The sequence below is a fragment of the Fistularia commersonii genome, chromosome 23 (genome assembly GCF_037954325.1).
Source record: "Fistularia commersonii isolate RoL2024-O1a breed Wild chromosome 23, RoL_Fcom_v1.0, whole genome shotgun sequence".
Classification (NCBI taxonomy): Eukaryota; Metazoa; Chordata; class Actinopteri; order Syngnathiformes; family Fistulariidae; genus Fistularia; species Fistularia commersonii.
In genome coordinates, this window is record NC_141306.1 from 12,704,178 (window position 1) to 12,722,661 (window position 18,484).

General features: G+C 43.7%; 1 protein-coding gene across 2 annotated transcripts in view; it reads right to left on the minus strand.

The window, feature by feature from the left end:
• il11ra (interleukin 11 receptor subunit alpha) overlaps positions 1 to 18,484 on the minus strand; it is a 47,584-nt gene that overhangs the window by 8,994 nt on the left and 20,106 nt on the right. For both annotated transcript variants that reach the window (XM_086170626.1, XM_086170625.1), the window contains exon 2: positions 6,852 to 6,948. In XM_086170626.1, the coding sequence (XP_086026752.1) occupies positions 6,852 to 6,948 (97 nt within the window). The remainder of the gene's footprint in view (positions 1 to 6,851; positions 6,949 to 18,484) is intronic.

An 18,484-nucleotide genomic window follows, 5' to 3' on the forward strand; every position in this document is an offset into this window, starting at 1 on the left:
TGAGATGACTTCAGTGACAACCAGGAGAAACCAGACAATCACAATTGGTTGTCTGTAACACAATGTGTGTGATACAAACAGCTGAAACTATCTGACAAGAGGAGGTTGTGAGAAGATGGCTTGCAGACAGCAGACTTTCTCTTCCATCCACCCATGTCTGATAGCCACTGCTGGTGTTGGGCTGAGGGACTGGAGAGAACCTTGGACTCGTGGGACGTGAACCCCTGGTTGAATTTTTTGAGGCGAAGCGGTCCCAGGTGAGGGTTCAGGCTACAAGTTGATTTAGAATAAAATCTTGTTAGCAGCACCGGGAGGCAGCAAGTCCTCCCTCTCAGAGCAGGAAGACCCTCGAGGACAGGGGTGTCAAACATACAGCGAAGGAGATTCGATCGGGCTCGCAGGATCATTTGAAAGTGAAAAAAATGCATAAAAGACAAGGATTTAATTTTTTAATTAAATGCAAGCCGCATCAGCGAGACGGACCAATCAGGGGACGTTATCAATGCGCCATCTGCTGCTTGTTACGACGTCGTTTCTACCCTGTTCTCTACCCCCCCGATACTCCCTCATTAGCCGAGATGTCGTTATCAAAACAGAGAAAAATAGATAAAGAGTGTAGAATTTTCAAAGAAAAATGGACGACGTCCTATTTATTTACAGAGACGGACGGGAAATCTTTGCGCTTGGTGTGTTTGCAACAAGTTTCGGTATTTAAGGAATATGATATTCGGCGCCACTACGAGACTCATCACGGCGAAAAATATGACAGTTTGCAAGGACAACTGAGAAGAGATGAGATCGAGGAATTGCTGGCGGGTCTGAGGAAACAGTAGTCCACTCTCACCGATAGCCGAGAACTCAGTGAAGCAGCGGTAAAAGCCGGCTACCTAATTGCTAGCGAAAATGCGCAATTTAATGTTAGTCACCAGCTTCACTACAAAAGAGTATGTTGGAATTCTACTGTTCATGTAACTCCATGAATTTTCAGTATGTATTGTAAGTGTATGCATGTTTCATGTATGAAGTTTACGCATTTACAGGACAGGTGAATACTTACTTACTTCCTTACACATTTAATAGCCCTCTCTTTAGTTTGTAAGGTGTAGGCAGGGATTCAATTTGGATTTCATATGCACATGTGTAAATGGTTTAAAAATCCCTTTTTTTTTGTAAGTCTCACTTAATCTTAAAGTGCATTACTGTATTTTCAATACAATGTCCTTGTACTTATTTAAACCAAAACATAGGAAAGACATAATATTTTGGTTATTTATTGCTGAGTATGCTATCATTTTAACGGTCCGGCCCACTTGACATCTACCTAGACCGTATGTGGCCCGCCATGAGAAATGAGTTTGACACCCCTGGTCGAACCCATAGGTGTCAAACTTTGGCCCGCTGGCCAAATTTGACCCGCATTGTAATTATATTTGGCACGCAAAGCCATACCAAATGACTATTAGAGCTGGTCCACCGGGATAGTCTACAGTGCATGTACCGCTAATTCTACACATCCCAGAATTTTCTGCTGGTGTTCTGGTACAAAATCACAACAGGACCCATAAACGCCCTCTCCTCTGTTGACAGTAGTCATAGCGACCTTATGCTAATATTGGCACCTTGCTACTGGCAAAGAACAGAATTTTGCATGTGTGCAACATTAAGTTATATAATGTATTAAGCTGTGCTTGTTCCATATTTTGTTTTTAAGGAAAACTTGGAAGGAAGATTTTTTTTCATAAAATATCAATGTTGGCCCGCGGTTGTCCCAGTTTTGAATTTTGACCCGCTGTGTATTTGAGTTTGACGCCCCTGCTCTAGGATGTGCTTCATTACAAGAACGTCTGAGGCAACAATCAGTGACCAACTCTGGATCTGCAGTCAGATTTATGGGCCGATGTGGCGGAGGGAGGAGCACAGCTGTCAATCACCACCTGCCGCCAATCTGCGAGGCTAGTAGGAGAGACCAGCCCAGACTACAAGAGCGGTTGAACCAGGAATGATTGGGCGGATGACCATCATCTCATGGCCTCTAATTTAACCCACCAGAGGAATTTGTCCGGTATTCCAGTTCGGGACGTTGAGTTCCAATGGGGAAGTGGCTTACTGGAGTTGTGGTTAGAAGGTCATCAGTGTTTGTTATAACTCCAGCCCTGAACCTGTAGTTGCACACTGGCATTGAAGGAGGTCTGCGGAGCAGAAGACCAACGCCTTTAGGAGCTATTGACGTCAGAGGTCTTTTGGAACTGGCCATGGATAATTCAGACTTTAAGGGGGGGCAAGAAGGTCTTGACCCCGCCTGAATGCTGCAGGAGAGGGGAAGGAGATGGGTATGTTGGGGATGGGGATGTTGTCCTGCATTAGACGGGTTGGTTTAAATTGTTAAAATCAGGGAAAAAATATTATAAAAACACTTTAAAGGAAACAAGGTGAGAGAGTTCCTCTGAAGTTGCATAGAAGCACCTCACTATTGGAGGTGAGGATGCTGCTATCACCCAGTCTGAACAGCCTCTCCAAGGAACACGGCTCGAGTTCTCCGAGTGAACGAACACGTAAAGCCGAGTCTGAGGTCGGTCCTTAATCTCACCCTCATTCCCCGGCAGGAGCTTTCCATGGTTTGGAGGCGGCAGCTTTCCTGACAAAGGCACGGTTCTTTTCTTCCGTGATTAACTCTGACCAACATCTATCAGCAGCTCTTCCAAGGCCGGGTGGAAAGTAAGATGAATCGACTTTCAAATATGTGGGTATCAAGTTGCACAACTTGGTCGTTCTTCTAGTTCATTGTCTTAATTTGTCTGATTCAGTGACTAAAGAGGATTAAGATGGTTGTTTCTAACCGGCTCTGACAAACCCGAAACCCAACCAAAGGAAAACATCATACTTTGCATTTTTGAACCAGACAAAGTTTTTGTTTCGGCGTTTTTGTTGTTGTGGAATCATCAGGTCGTTCAGCTTTTTCACTCATGTTCCTCTTCATACATGGAGGCAACTGGGGGACATCACAGCGGCCGTGGGACATACATGGGACATACATGGGACATACATGGGACATACATGGGACATACATGAGACATCACTTACTGTGAAACAGCATAATTGATCATTTCACAAAATGAATGCTGGAAACCTTAAACGCAGCAGCTTTCAACATTATCAAGAACTTCACTGTTCCAGATGAAATTCCTCAAGAGCTGCTTTTAGACAATCAGCCTGATGCTGGGCAAACAGAGCTCTGCTGAACAGTAAACCTACAGGATGGAGTGACCTTCTCAGCAGGATGTCGCCCTCACAGCTTCACTGCCCGACAAATTATTCATAAACCCATTAGCGGCAAGATTCCTGAGTTTAATCAGCAGAACAATCTGTGACCGTGGAGTGAGCGGAGGAGAAAACACACAACTGAGGGCTAATGGGAATTTGACACAGGACTAAGTGAAGTGTGTACCTGGATAAATATTTGGGGTACCTCCAGTAATTTGCCAAGTAGATACTTTATCTGCAGTATGTGAGGGTGTACTGTATGTGCGCGCATGTTTGGTTTGGCTCTGGCCTATGAAGGCTGGTATTTACAGGAGATCGAGTGGAAAAGGCATTCGGCTGCCAGTGTAGGAGCCCAGCACACACCTTCATTAATTCCACGCAGCGTTCACCGCTGTGCTCTCCTCCCCCGGCAACTATGTGTCCAGCTTCTGCAGTCTTCATGGATTGCCTATCTGTCGTCCCTTAGCTCAATGCCAAAGAGCAGAGGCTGATGGGAGAACTTCGAGTATGTTATTATCTAATTAAACTGTTTGCCTACACTTATCTTGAACCTTTGTGCAGCGATCTTCAAGGCCCTTCAGGGTAGAACCAGGTAAAGCAGTACGGCTGCTCGCGTTGGCCGCTTCCACCTCTTGCAACCTCATTGAAGGACATGGCGTTTGGAGTTGCTGTACTCGTCAGAGGACATCTGATGTGATTTCATGCACCAAGATAAATTTGGCAACATCAGCTCACAACAGACATCACAACATCCTCAAAATGTCTACACGCAAAGACACTGCTAACCTGGGACTCTGTATCCCAAACAGCTGCCATCAATTTTTAAAGATGCATATTAGACAAAAAGCCCTGGTCTCAGGAGGTCAAAGGTTACTAGTGTATTTCCTGAATGTGACCCGAGGCCAGAATCACGTTATTTCACTGGCTGTGCAAAAACAGATGGCATAAGGAGAGCAACTCCATGAGAGCTCAGGATTTGATTCAGACAGAGAGGAGGAGGCCGAGATAGGAAAGTCAAAACAAGCTGATTGAAGTTAATTCTTTGTTTTGCTAGTTTTACAGGGGAAAAAAGCAAAATCATCCGATAATGCACTGAAGCAGAGACAAATAGTCAATCTGAGAAACAAAGACAGCTGGCATTGATAGAGATGCCCTGATTATAATTTTCTGGGCAGATTTTTTCTTTTGCATTAAAAACAGAGTCTGACCTGATGATTCTGAATTTGCCTGATTCTCCTTCTTTCCAAGAAATACAGCCAATTTACTACATAAACAATGACTAAGTTTCCAGGTTCTCGATCTCTCAGTAAAAATATCTGAAAAACAAGCGCTCCAGGTTGCAAATGAAACCCAGCTGAAATGCACTGCTGCCTCTGAGTGTAAGCTAATGCCAAAGGGAGATGGAGTAAAAGATCAGTAAGACGATACTAAACACTGCTCATCATTACGTTACAGCTGAACTGGAAGAGCAGCCTTTGTCCCTCCCGATTCTCAGCGTCAGTGAAGGCAGCAGCAGCCCCTGCGATAAGCACTTTGCTGATATGACAATATTTTACAAAGACAAGGCAACATATTTCCTAAAATGCAGCCTTTATTCATCATATGTGCCATGCACATATGATACACGAACTTCCTCTGTGTAACTTCTGTCCAATGTAGAGTATAATTTATTGAAATGCTCTTGGATAACGTCTGACTAAGCTTTGACGTCCAACTGATAGCCTTTAATGAGGGCGAACTTAGCTGTCTGTGCTGAAGTCGCACACAGATCCAATGTGCTGCAAAAGCTGAAGTCTAGAGTTTTAAATGAGGGAGTTTTAAGGCAAAAAGCACAAATGGTGTTATTGCATGATTTTAAAAGTTTGAAAGTATTTATCCAGCTGTTCAGGAGATGTCTGGAATTCAACCTGCAGCCTGAGAGCAAAACATGTAGATTGGTAGGTGCTTTTTCATTTAAGATTCATCTATGATAATATCATATAATCATCTATACATTTATCCAGCTTACGGGGAGGCTGGATGGCACAGGGAAGAGGCAGGGTTTAACCTGGACAAATCCCTGTCTATCACATGACCTCACATAGCAACATCCAACAATCCACCCTCTTACAGACACGTACAAACAATTTTGATGACCCTGCTGACAGCCTCTGGACTGTGGGAGGAAGACGTGCATCATAGCTCATAGTTTAATGTTTCCTGTTAATGTAACAGTACACTTAACTGCTTATTCGCACTTGATTACTTTTATTATATTGTTAATTTCATGACACCTGGGATTGCGAGAAACCTCTTCTCAATTCCTCTGTATGTCCAGTACATGCGGAGAAATTGACGATAAAGCTGACTTTGACTTTTGATCATCTTCATGGGAGGAATCAGCTGAGGGATTTGAACCCGGAACCCTTCGCCTGTGAGCTGAGAGATGTAAACGCCCCGCCAACCCCTGGCAGAGTCCTGGCAGAAGCTCCACAGCCACCTGATTCATTCAGGAATAGCTCACTGCATGAATATCTGTGCAATGTCTGCGATTTCAATTCAGCCCAGCGTGCAGACGTATACTTTGCCCTGTCCCAGCTACAACCTTGCCTCTATTCAGCACTTTCACTTAATTTCTGTCGCCAGTTTTAGGCCCACTTTCTTTTCTCCTCAACCACTGACACACACACACACACACACACACAAAAACCTTTGCGTGTCTGTGTATGGGTCTATTACCTGGGGCCTTGGTTGAGCGCTCAGATTTGGCCGCTGTGAATATGTGTATTCATGTTTTATTGGCAGTGAGGCGCATTATTCCCCAAACCCACAACGTTCTCCTGGTATCTGATTCTGCTCGCGGCAAGATGGCTCAGGCATGTGCGCATGAACACACACATAAAACCACTGGTAAATGAGCACATAAGTACATGTCCCCGCGTACGCCACCGCGCCTTCGCACAAAATATGGCGTGGAGGAAGGCTAGCGTGTTTCTCCTCACACTGCGATCAGATGGCAGGGGTGGATGAAGAAACTGCAAGTTGAATGAAACTCAGTCTTTTCCAAACAATAAAAAGGCCTATGGAGCAGCTGTAGGGTGAAATTAATGGGAAGGAAAAAGTTGACAGTTTTACCCAGAGGGCCAGAGGCTAGTGTTTTTATTGCCAAAGTGATTTATTTAGCTGACTTAGCAGAGATAATAACGCAAGGCAGAGAAAGGCAGACACTAAGCAGGACCAGGCCACGTTGAGATGCCAACAATAGAATTATTGTGAAGAATTTCAATCTCGGCGTCTCATCAAGTACATTTCTCCATTAGGAGTGGGCCACCAACTGTCAAACAACATCTTGAAAACAGGAAGAAACAAAAATGCTGTGAACTCTAATATGACCAAGAAGAAATCCGTGGGCTTTTTTGAATGTTTTCCCTTTTAAAAATGAGCTGCAAGCAGCTATTTTGTAGTTAACATTAGATTATCCATCTCCGTTCAGCATGCAGTTTTGGATTCCATCCGCTTTTGAGGTCAGATAATTGAAGACCACCCAAATTAGTAATAGGAGTCCATCATTCTAATGCGCATGTGTGTGTGTGTGTGTGCCCGCACGTTACCTTCATCGGTCAGAATCTGAGCACAGCTGATCCACAGTGACCAGGAGAAACACCAGATGACTGTCAGACACACAGGACCGGACCAAAGACCTGGCATCTGGAGAGGGTGGAGAGTTGGGGAAGGAGAAGGTAAAATGATTAGTCGTTATTTTTGTGCTGAACAAATTAGAGCAGCATGAATGGCAGCTGCTCCCCTGCCATCGTACTGCCTTTTCCTGATAATGGAAAGAAAAATGCCGGGGGGAAAATAACCTCTTTTTCGTCCATTTCTCCCCCCCACCCTGCGTGCGTTATTTCGTAATAGCGAGTTCTCACTTGGAATCCCAATCAGTGCCTAAATCAGTGTGTGTAAAGACGCGCACAACGTATACATAGAAGGTGCAGAAAACTGGTAGTCTTTAAGTGCGATCGTTTAAACGAGTCCTTTGAAATTAAAAACACATTTTCCATTTGAAAGAGAAAAAAAAAAGCTGACTGAGAACATGTCGGAACTGATCGTCTTTTTCCACTGGTTTCATCTGTTCCCAGAAACCCTGAATGGTTTGGTCAGACCCTTCCAGTATTGTCATGTCAATCAGAAGAGCCAAGGGAGGCGGAGCCAGCCGCCAAAACCAGGAGTGTATGATTGGAAAGGCACGGGGCTGCTCGTCGTCACCACTGCATCAAGCATGTTTTCAAACCCTCAAAGGGCTCAAATGCTGACGGCGGAGACCGAATTCCTGGTTCTCTGATTGGCTGCTGACAATGTGGCCCGTACACCGAGAACGCCGAGTCCTGAGGGACACGCTCCGATGGCAACACACACACAAGCCGCTCAAAACACCTGAGAATAATCATCCTGGATGGGGGGCGGCTTACAGGGACTGAACTTTCGACTGTGGAGGAGGAAATGCGGTGGGGAAGAAGTTGGCGAAGGCTCCCTAAACTTTCCACTTTGTGAATATTAGAGCTTTTCTCTTGCTGCCAGAGGGCCAGTGGGCCGCTGGGCAGAGCAGGTATCTCCTCTGAAGGTTCCACTTAGCAATCCAACATATTTTCATTCCAACGAGATTTAATTGTTAATAATGAGCAGCTGGTTGGATGTTACTTTGAAGCCTGGCTTTAAAAGATCTGTTTTGGTGCTTGTAAAAAAAACGCAGACCCTCCAAACTTTTGATTCCATTCCAAAAAGAAATGAAAACATCTTGGACATATAAAACCGGGTAGTTTGACTTCTTTGTTAATTTATTTACTCTAATAATTCGCAGGCCGCTGAGGAATCAGTCTGATGAAGAGGACAGCGGTGCGTGGGTCATCACTGCAGCCTGAGGAGGTTCATCTCCATGTTTTCCACGAGTCTGCTCGGCTTATCTTGTTAGTCATCAGGTTAGCTGAAGACTCCTAACGACCAATAGGGAATGGATGGATGTCTCTACAACTAACAGGTGATCGGTGACTAGCAGGTTAAACCCCTCCCTCACCTGATCTCAACAGGGATTGGCTCCAGCCCCTGACCCTGTGTAACAGACACTGCAGAACACATCTGTCAGCACTGTATTAATATAGATTAACAGCAAATAAATCACTAAATCTCTTATCAACCAGAGCTAAGATGGCAGCACAAAAGTGACCCCTCACCTAAGCCCAAGCTGTCCACCTAAGGAGAGTCACCCCACAAACTTAATCAATAAAGGTTGTCATGTGCTGCTTCAGACTGTCAGTTCGTCTGCAAAGTATCCGATGACAGAACTGAAAATGTCAATGTTATGTTTTTTCCATTAGAATTTCTTTGATAAAATTTGTATAGGTGAAGTGATCGAGGGTCAAAGTTCTGCGCTCCAGGATATCGGTGGTAAGGAACACGTCAGGAAGCAGATGTAGATGTTTGAATGACAGAAACAAAATTCACTTAATCGCAAAAATCTGATGCCCTCCTCTCTGTGGTGGAGTTTTGGTTTGCCGAGAGGCTCCTGAAAGCCTCAGGGGATAATTTCAACAGACACATCTGAAGTGACACTTTCAGACACTGTCCCAGGCGTCCCAGCATGTTTTTCACCTTCTATCTGCGTTCACCGATGGAAAAAACACGGCCTTTGTTTCCAGTTACGACCTGCCCTCGGGAGGATTCTGATGAAACATTCAAATACCAAGTATAGGAACCAGACATTCATCTGTGTGGTCTAGCATCAACATATTGCACTGCGAGGGGGGGGATTTATATTCTATAGGAAAATTGTCTCTCTCTCTCTCTCTCACTTGGGTTGTTCCTACAGCATCTGCTTGCGTTCTGCCAATCTTGAAAAAGTAAATGTGTTTTATTGGCGTTGGAGACACCCTTTGCATATAAACACTGATGTGTCAGCAATTGACTATGTGACGAAGCCCCATTTCTCAAGAAAGAGGCTGTAACAAATGTCTATCCAGCGGGGATTTTTGATCATGACAGAAAAATTCTGTTCTGCTCTCTAAGACGAAGAAGAGCCAACACTGACCCACAAAAATGGCAGAACATGGATCATGTTTATTCTTCTCTATCAGAAAATACAGAATTGGGTAAAATTCAGCGCAAGGCCGCCGCCAACAACAACAGCCAGAATTCCATTCTGCATCTAATACACTGAGCAGTGGTTGAATTTTGCTGACCACAAACACCTCAGGCTCACATAACTTTCAAAACATTTCTTGTGGAGTTCCGCAGGGGTCCGAATTCGGGCAACAAATGTTTTTTTTTCTCTATTCTAACCTTGTGTATACATTTGAATGGCTGTAACTGATTTCATTCCCAAGATGATAGATTTTTTTGGGGCCTGCTGAAAATTCACAGGAGGTCCTTTTTTTGAAACAATTAGTGTGGCGTTTGACTTCATGAAGCTTTTTGGAATGTGTAAGACAGACACATGGGATTGAGTGATGGTGAATAATTTCAATATTGGGAGAGTTCACGCAATCCACTTCTTGAGATTGATGCTTTACCACAAAAGCTGCCTCTCATCAGACACATAGGAACGGAGCTGGCAAAGAGCACTGGAGTTCTGGGAAAGTCGAGAAGCTCTCTGGATCACACATCCTTTTTCACTCTTTATGGTGGGGTTCACTTACACACCATATCTGGACTTTGGGGTGAGGGTAGGGGGTTCAGAGGCAGAAATATTCAGTAAGCGCCATGCATAGTTAATAAATGGCAATAAAGAAAGTTGAAAATCATGAGCTATTAAGACCAACGAGCGTTGCGATCGCAGAGTGTGAAGCTCGTCGACCTGCTGGAAATCAATACTGCATTTAATAACGGTTTCCTGGCAATACTTAGAGCAGTTTGGACACAGATTCTGTGTATCATTTAAGAGGGAAAGCCAATTCTATTTTTGAAGCAACACCACGGAAAGCACAGGTCACTCTTTGGGGTGACTTTAACTAACTGAGGAGGCCATGCGGGAGATCCTTGTGCTCCGGTGTTTGACGAACACAAACCTCACCAAGCACTAGAGGGGCGCAGTGGATTATGGACGAACTCCGCCCAGCTCCAGTTCCTTCTCCACCATGTGGTATTAATATATTGGTATGGACTCACCAAATATGTTTTCCAAGAAGAATTTACCCTTTCTTTTACATCACAAATTAAACAGTATTCACAAGGGATGTCACGTTTTATAATGCTATGCATGTTTTTAATTAAAAAAAAAAAAAAAAAATCAAAATTGACACACTTTAAAATAAAGGCCTGGATCAGTGGAACTGCCAATGAATGAGTCCAGGGCATCACTGTCTGTGTCCTACCATGATGCCAAACGTTTGAATTCAGGCTTAAAGAGAACAATTCTCCATCTAGCTAAGTGCTAAAAATCATCATTCAGTTCTAATCAATGACTCCTCCTGTGATACCCTCTTTTTTGTAGATACAGGCAAACATTAATCCTCAATTTGACTCGTGTGGGACAGTGTGGACGGAAGGCGGAAGAGCCTGCTGCTTTCCTGTGCACAGAAACTGGAAGTGTTTCAGCGTCAGAACGAGTTCATCTTCAAAAAGGGCACAGGAAGACGTGGGAGGCTGGGAACTGGCAGCACTGCCTTCACTCAAATAATGCATTTGTGCAGCAGAAAAACAGAATGATGTGAAAGCAAATTGAGCCACAGATGAACTAATAAGAGGCTGTTTCGGGAATTCAACCGGAAAACACAACACACAGTAATTACGATGCACTCAACACCATTTGGCCATGGAAAAATGAAAAATGAGAGGAGCTCATTTGACAAACTCACATTTCTCACCAGTTCAGTGTAATTACTAGACAGAGATTAATCTTACAAGCGTTTGCGGTGAATGAACAGGCTTTAGCATCGATGTCAGCGCCGGGCCACCCAAACACAGAGATCATCTGTTTGTGGAAAAGATAAGATAAATATAATCATTCTTTCCTCTGGGGGGGGCGACGTGTTCTGATTGTCTCATTCTGCCGCCACGAGGTCACAGCACCTGAGAAGTGGCCACAAATTGTCGGCGTGGTGAATTTCAGACAGAAAAGCATGCATGAAATAATAAGGATAATAATGTGTGACAGTTGTGTGAGTGAAACAGGATGCAGACTTTGGACTTTAGCAAATATAACACCATTAAAAGTGCGCTCCGAGAGTGTCAGCCAGAGGCAGACCTATTATATGGAAATCCGCAAGTGAAATCATAATATATGACTGGATAGATTTCAAGAATGTCATGAATTGGCTTGATTTGGTTTTGTTTTTTGTTTTTTTATTGACGTTCCTGTTACTCTGCTGAGAAACTGATGGAGAAAAAAATACTCAGGAGAAAGTAGACATGGTCAAACTGTGAGACCAAAGTTATAAAAAGAGGGTAACTATACAGTGGAACTCTGACTTATGAATGCATCAACTTAGGAGTTTCACAGAGACGAGCCGTCGCTCAGTGGATTTTTCTGCCTTGTGATACAAGCCGAGATCTGAGTTAGGGCTCATTTGACAATGTGGTGGCTGCCGCTGTCCATTAGTGGTGTTTAAAAACAGTCAGACGCACCGCCCGCCACTAGGTAGACAAGAGAAAATCATTAAAAAACATGAGCGACGTTTCTGTGTCGTGGACTCGTCCATGAAGAGATGAGAAGGTAGGAAACGTTTACGGGGATTTGGTGTAGCGGATGGCGGAAACATCGATGGACGAGGTGTCTGAAAAGTCGTTCAAAGACGATCGGGGATGGTGTGTTCTTATTAAAAAAACGACCAGCGTTCACTTGGACGCTAAATGAAGTTTAGCCATAAAGTGCAGGAGAGTGTGCAAGTTACATTTGGCAACACATTGTAGCATTAAATGTGTGGCCGGTAAGTTAAGCGATAGAGCACCAAATGAAGTCGCCGCTGGTATCTTCATCCGATCTTGAAGATAGATACATTTAATAAAACAGCTTTATATATTTACATTCTCTTTTACTGTGTATTATTGTTTTATTTACAAAGTATATTTTTCTTATGTAACAACATAAGAAAAGAGAGCTGGAACGGATGAATTGCGTTTACATTCATTTCAATGGGGAAATTGAATTTGATGCACGAGTGAATTGAGTTAGGAGCTCTGTCACGGAACTAATTACACTCCAAAGTAAGATAATTCCTTAAGGGTTGTCACTGCGTAGGACAACCACTGCTGCGACTCGTAGAGAGAAGCGCCCGATACTTCCAGTGTCGATCCACCCAGAGCCAGAAACACACTCTAATCTCAGGGATAATCCCGGTGACACGCTTTTGAGACGCTGTTTTAGTCCTTTCTGTAAATGGATTGTGTGCAAGAGGAGCTTTTATTGGTCTAGGCCAGAAAAATGGAGGCGGCAACATTCTTCCATGAGGTCCTTTCCTAAGAATTCCTTTCCCAGGATCAGCGAAAACAGCAGCCGGCAGGAAGGCCGCTCAGCCACCGGGGTATTTGCTAGTGTCACGATCTACAAGCTGGAGGTTGTACTGAAGTCACACAGGGGTCTACAAACTGAATCATGGTTTGCTGTGATACATTTTACAGAGGTGAAAAGATGAATGTATCTGCTCTAATGTTTAATGATTTCAAACCAATGGCCTTTAAGTTCAGTCTGACACCTATTAAATTGTGATTAATGACAGATATTTACTTGAAGTCTGTGACTGTAGCACAGGCGTCAATAGTGAATATCTTTTTCATCTGCCGTTAAACTTAGACGGACTTTATTTTCATTCTGTACGTAGCAAGTATTCACAAAACAAAATTTCATATGCATTGGCATCATCTTTGCAGTATCCAAATATAAAACGGGAGTTGCATCCATATATTATATATAATATTATAGAACATATATTCAGAAAAAAACATCACTCCAAAATCACTGGAAGGAATTCTCTTCACCTCACAAAGTATAACAACAAGATTCAGCAGGTCGGTCGTGGGCTTGAACATCCCCTACTCCAAACCTTGCTCTCCTTCCAGACCCATGACATGATGTAACAAAGACAGTAAGAGCCTTCGAGTTGTCGGGCAAGTTGTCCGATGTTCTCCATGTTCTATAGGGGAGCATGGAGTGTGTTTGGTGTGCTGCTGCTGTGCCACGTAGCATGGCAGTGTGACATTTACCACCACGGCACTGCAACTTCACACAGCTCAGCCCGGAAAAAACACCTGTGGATTCAGAACTAGCATTCCTTTAGAAACCAAACACAACAGCCACCTGAGGTGGCTCCATCTTTTCGATACAGGTCATTAAAAACATTTGCCACGAACGAGATGTAGGGCCATCCAGCGGAAATTCACCTGGACAGCTGTATAAACTGTGGCGAGTTTTTCAGAACTATGGACCCAGACATGTTTGTGCGGGACACTAGACGCTTCTCTCAGCGGCCACCACTTTCAATCAGTGTCATTGACTTATTCAGACCTTTCCCTGCACTCGCTGCGCTCTGCAGTCAGTCCTTGGCAGCCCTCTCCGGCCCCCAGCCAGAACATCCAAGGTTTAGTAAACATATTAGTGTCATAGTTTATAAGGGCTCGCCCTCCTCCCCTCTGCTGCTCTACTGCTGACCAACCAGAGCCTTCCTGTAATCCCGCACCAGGTCCAGCCTCCAAAAATATTTATCTTTTCAATTACCTTTTTTTAATCTCCACAAGGTTTCCTAACCTCAAATCAATGTCCAGTCTCAGATTACTCAAGAGGCTTCTAACTGGTCCTCCCTCCCGGGGAGAAGAGACTTAGTCTGTACTCTGTCCCCAAAAAATGTTCTTCATCTGAGAGTGGTGGCCCTGCACAGCTGCACCTGTATGGAGGTATCAGCCCTGTGTGTGTGTGCGCGCGTGTGTGTGTGTGTGTGTGTGTGTTCATAGCACGGTGGTCTTTACTGGCTCACAATTCACTAATATAAAATGTGTTATTGAAATGTTATAGTCTTCAATGTGGGTTTGTGTTTGGAATCTGGTGTTTGGAGAAGAAATGGCACTCGTGGTGTGTATTCAGATTCAAAACACACAAGTCTAATGTTTTACTGGAGACAAAAAAAGAGAAAATCCCTAGTGTGTACGTTTTCTCCATTATCCAAGAAAGACAATTTGTCGAGGAGTTCTGTAGAAGACTTAAGGAGTCCAGTAAAAATAAATGTCTGAAAGGAGGGAAAATGAAGATTAATAAACAGAACCCTCTCCTCACAGATGCTGCGTGGCTCCTTATTTTCCCCAGATGATACTCAATTATCTGATATTGTCAATTCTCTAAGCAGCAGAAAGGGGTCGGCTCTCCGATGACCTTGACCCTGGCAGACGTTCACGCCAAACAACGGCCAAGTTCCTGATAATGAACTGAATTTATGAAACCAAGAGAGCGTCTGGGGTTTCAGATTGAGCTTCATCATGGCTTCCAACAACTAAACATACCATGTTCTATGAAGCTGAACCCCAGCAGGCTCTTGGCATTCCCTCTGCAGAATGGGAGCATACAAATGCAGTATTTGACCAGAGCCTGAGATAGCATTAACATATCAAAGCAGGATCTTCCACAATGATGGTACTGACATCTCGTGGTGCATTATGGCCACAAATGCATGGACCGACGGCAGTCCACGACATGGAGCAGGTTTGGTGGGTGATGTGTGAACAGCTCCTTGGTCCATTTGTTTTTTCTTTTCAAGACACTTCCCGATTCAGATAATCCGACAAGATTCTTAAGCTACAGTAAACACTATTTCTTCATAAATTATGACAATCATATGGTAGCACTTGCACTGCGACACAAGAATTGGAGTCCTGGTCATGTTTGAGGAGTGACAACCACCTATTAATGATCTTTAATTGCAAGAATTTTATTTTTCATTAATTTATAGCAGTATATTTGGCCCTTTTATTACACGGCTAACATAACACTGTATAGATTGTGGATGTGGATGCTAGCAGTTGTCACCCCCCACCACCACCACCACCCCCACTCATAACGACAGTTCTATTGACATGTTAAAAATAGAACATGTCTATCTTACGTGTCTCGAGCGCATTTTAAACCTTTGCTCGACTCAGGGACTGAAAAGCCTTGGTTGCTTGACACAGTTCAAAGTTGATCAAGGCTTCGGGCCTTTTTCTAAGCTGATTGACACATGATATTGTTCAATCTCTTGCTCTCAAATAATAAGCGCCGATTTTTGGACACTTCCTGGCTTTTTTTAAGTTTCAATGTGTGAAATTACAACCTGCAGTCCTTCATTTACATGTGCTCCACGATTTACTATCACACTGTGCATAGCCATCTGTCCACCTTAGGGTTTCTCTGTTTATCTGTGAAGAGCAGAATGTCAGCGTCCACATGAGATGTCTCAAACTTCCACGTGCTTCCTTTTCATATAGCAGTGTGATCCAGAGCCTATGCTGTTCCTCCCACAGTCACCTTGTAGCTATAAGTCTTGCAAAGCAAAACATAACAACATACCGCATCCACGAATTTGTCACTGGCTTGCACTTTTAAAGCAAGCATACCCATGTGCACATACAAAACAGGACCAGGCACTTCCATAAAAAATCAGGTCTGTTTATTTTTCATAGTTGGAGCAAAAGCTAAAACCACAGCCAGAGCCATTGAAAATAATTAGAAATACAGAGTGTGCTCAAGGTCCCTGGTGAGGAACATTCCTTCCCAGCCAGTGCTGATACTACAGTAAAAGGTGAAAAGTCAAGGTATTCCTGCAACAATTGATGGGAAGGGGGAGTCATGGCAGCTGCTGTGGTACAGCAGGACAATTTCTTCCTCAGGATCAAAACCATACCAGGATAAAAAGAAAAAAGTATGCCGGGCCGTGCACACTCTGGTGAGTCTTCTAGCCGGGCCTCCTAGAGCAGCACAATCTCACGTGGTGAGTCACTGCCACTCATGCATGCTGCTGCACATTCAGTCAGGTTCAAGAGCCAGGAGGCGAGAAAGACAGACAGGGACGAGTGAGAGGAGTGGAAAACAGGGATTTTCGATGGAGCAATGGAGCCGTCAAGTGTTAAAAAGCGAAGCATTAATTGGTAATTAAAGTTGAAGTCAAGTCTCTTTGTAAAATTGTCTCCATGAAAAGTTTCCTGCACACCCATGCACACATTATTGCAGGATATCCTGCTTATGAGTACAGGTCATTTGTGGTTATGTCATAAATTAAAAATTAACAATGACTTATGTTTAATTTAGTTTAATTTAGCCCTCTGCCTGCACAATTTGCCCATTAGTGTGTAAATGTGTGTACTTGTGTGTGACATTGTGGAAACCTGTGCTCAAGACTCAGGAAATGGTGACAGGATGGGATCAGAGAAGGAGAGAGAGTGTGCGTGTGTTTTATGTGTATAAAAAACTAAGAGAACACAGTGTTCTTGTGTGTGTGTGTGTGTGTGTACGTGCGTGCGTGTGTGCCTGCGTGCGTGTGTGTGTGTGAAAGAGCAGACGCACTAAGCCAACAAGATCAGAAGGTCAGCCCAAGATGTGTGCCATGCTAACGGCGCAGACTACAATGGCTCCCGTGTTTATCCTGGTTGCTACGGCAACCTCTGCACAGCCTGTCTGTCTGACCTTTCCACAAGATAACCAAACTGCTGACTGACAGTACGTGTGTGTGTGTTTGTGTGTGTGTGTGTGTGTGTGTTACACATCCGTGTTTGTTTTTCAGAGTCTCACTGCACCTGTATGTCAGTGTATGTCAGATAAACTACTCTTTAAAAGGTGTTGTGTTATTGTGTGTATGTGCGTGTGTGTGTGTGTGTGTGTGTGTGTGTGTGTGTGTGTGTGTGTGTTTGGTCCACGCCAAATAAGAAAAATGGATTAACAGCTTTTGCATTCACCTGCAGTTTGGATGAGTTTTGATAGTCGATTTTTGTAGACATTAAAAATGACCCACATGGAAGAACCATCCAATTCTTGAAAGGAAATAAAGCTTTTTCTGGTGGAGAATTCAGTGATTCAAGTTATAATACCAATTAGCACATCTTCGGCCCACAAAAGCTGCAAACTGGTCTGAACACTGACAACGTAAAATTATTACAATTCTCTGAGAAGGTCTACACTTTGTCAGAGCTGGTTGCTGCTCCTTCAGGGCTTTAGAAACAGTCAAGAAATTTATTGTGGTTCTTTCAAACTACCTGAAATTCTAATATGAAACTTCAGAAAATTCCCACAACCCACAAGTGAGTTGAGCAATGATCCTTTTTTGTCACTGGTCTTCGACTCCTATGTTCACCAATGTGGAGAGAACTTTAAGTGACTTCTCTTCTTTCCTGTTTAAATCTGCGCGTCTTCATCTCGTGGTGACTGCTATAATTTGACTTGTTTTCACCCCCATGTTTTGGAAAACCTATTTTCCTGATTACATCAAATGAAGAAGGGACCTGAAGTAACAAATGAAAGCTTGTGTTTTTCACGGGAGATAGGAGAAGACGATAACCAGGAGAAATTACTGATGAGGAAGGCAAAGTATAACGTTGGGTGGGTGGGACACTGGAAGAAAACTAAATGATAGAAATATTGTATGTATAGAAAACATCTGCATATCAAATCACAAACATCAGTTAGTAATGACCTGCCAAAAGAACCAGGTTATTTCTAACTGATCTCTGCCCCTTGGAGGTATTTAGTCCTAGCAGCAGGATAGATTATGGTTTGTCAAACATACACCTACAGATACTTCATGCTCCAATAAGATCCTTTTCACTTTACCAAAGTGATGCTGTTTTTCCACTAATGGCCTTCGGAGATTAAAAAAAAAGCTACTGCACCATTGGTCGGACTCAGGGGTGCTCTTTTCTTGGTTGATCCCCAAATGTGACAGCCACGGGCAGACCGCACATGTCCCTGCCTTGATGCCCGCAAGGCTTTGTTCAAGCGCACTCACGGAAACGGATACCTGCATACTCACAAGCGCACGCCAATATGGGCAATCGGTTTCACGTGCAAGACTGTAGAGCGGGGCGCTGCCAACAAACTTTGCCACTTGGGTATTACTTGTGACCGCTACGGTCAAGAAAGTGAAATGAGCACGCTGGACAGACAATATGAAAAGGCTTAGCTTCTTTATTGTGTTTTAAGTAATCACTTGGTGGCAAAAGGGTGCCATCGGGAAACAAGGGAACATTTATTGTGTTCCCGCCACAATTGGTCCGGTGTAACTTGGCAGCGTCACGGGGATGA